Raw genomic sequence first — 1,081 nt, 5'->3', positions numbered from 1 at the left:
TGGGAGGCGGGGCCTCGGCTGGTCGCCGGGGAGGTGGGAGGCGGCGGCACGGCTGGTCGCCGGGACGTTTTTTTTAGCAGACGCCGGGAGGTGGGATGCGTCTGCGAGGAGGTGGGATGCGTCTGCGAGGAGGTGGGCGCGTGGGAGGATGGGCTCGGGGGGATTGCGCCTGACGGCCTTTTTCCAGGAAATTAGTTCGATCGCTCCTTATATATATATATATATATAGCAGAAAATGGAAAAGCATTTTTCAGAAAAGGGGCTTATCCCGGCCTCTGCACCATAGATGCACACATCAATTTTATTAAGAGCAAAAGTAGTTCAAGTAATTCACCAGTGTCAACTAAACCAAAAGGAAAAAAGACCACAACGGTCGGTAAAAAGGATTACATGACTCATTATCAGAGTTGACTCCAGCAGATCCCTTGGTAGGGTACCCCGGCAAAGTGATTAGGTCGAAGGGGAAACATGAGGCAAGATTTACCTAGGTTCAGAGCCTCCTTACAAGGTAAAATCCTATTCTTGCTCGTTTATATTGCGATGGGGTGTACAAAGTACAAGTATAACCGAGAGATTGTAATTGCGAGTTGTGCTATCGACTAGCCCAACACCTGCTTATATAAGATACCGTGACCTTAGGGTTACAAGAGTCCTAGTAAGCTACGTTGGTAGAGAGGAGTCCTCCATGGATCCTACTTCCCTGTCTTGAACGGCAAGGCTCCCGAATCTTCCTTCTATTGGGAGCATGGGCCGGCATGATGTCACAGGGCAGAAACCGGTCTAGGGGGCTCGGGCTGACCTACATGGGCTGACAACCTGAGAGGTGAGTCACCCCATGTGTTGTAACACCATCACTCATTAACCATATAATATACTAATGAGATGCCACCCAAATCAGTTGAATAATACTTGTGCAACCATTTCCAGACGACTGCACCCAAATGCGATGTGATGTGAAGCGTCCACCCAATGTAGTAAGGACCACGTATGGATTGAAGAAGTGGCCGGGGAGATAACTTGCAAAAAGTTAGGAGATTGTGATATATTAAAAACACAGCAATTCCAAATTGCTCAAAGTAAG

The 1,081-nt window shown here is 48.2% G+C and overlaps 1 protein-coding gene across 1 annotated transcript in view; it reads right to left on the bottom strand.

Moving 5' to 3' along the window:
* LOC123171037 (protein transport protein sec31) overlaps positions 1–837 on the bottom strand; it is a gene marked incomplete in the record, with an annotated part of 2,466 nt that extends 1,629 nt beyond the window's left edge. The window contains 2 exon segments of the mRNA XM_044588706.1: positions 16–177; positions 833–837. Of these exon segments, the coding sequence (XP_044444641.1) occupies positions 16–177; positions 833–837 (167 nt within the window).
* Positions 838–1,081: the final 244 nt, after the last annotated feature.

The sequence above is a fragment of the Triticum aestivum genome, chromosome 7D, assembly GCF_018294505.1.
Source record: "Triticum aestivum cultivar Chinese Spring chromosome 7D, IWGSC CS RefSeq v2.1, whole genome shotgun sequence".
Lineage (NCBI taxonomy): Eukaryota > Viridiplantae > Streptophyta > Magnoliopsida > Poales > Poaceae > Triticum > Triticum aestivum.
Note: the sequence above shows the minus strand (reverse complement) of the source record. Positions and strands in the feature narration are given on the sequence as shown.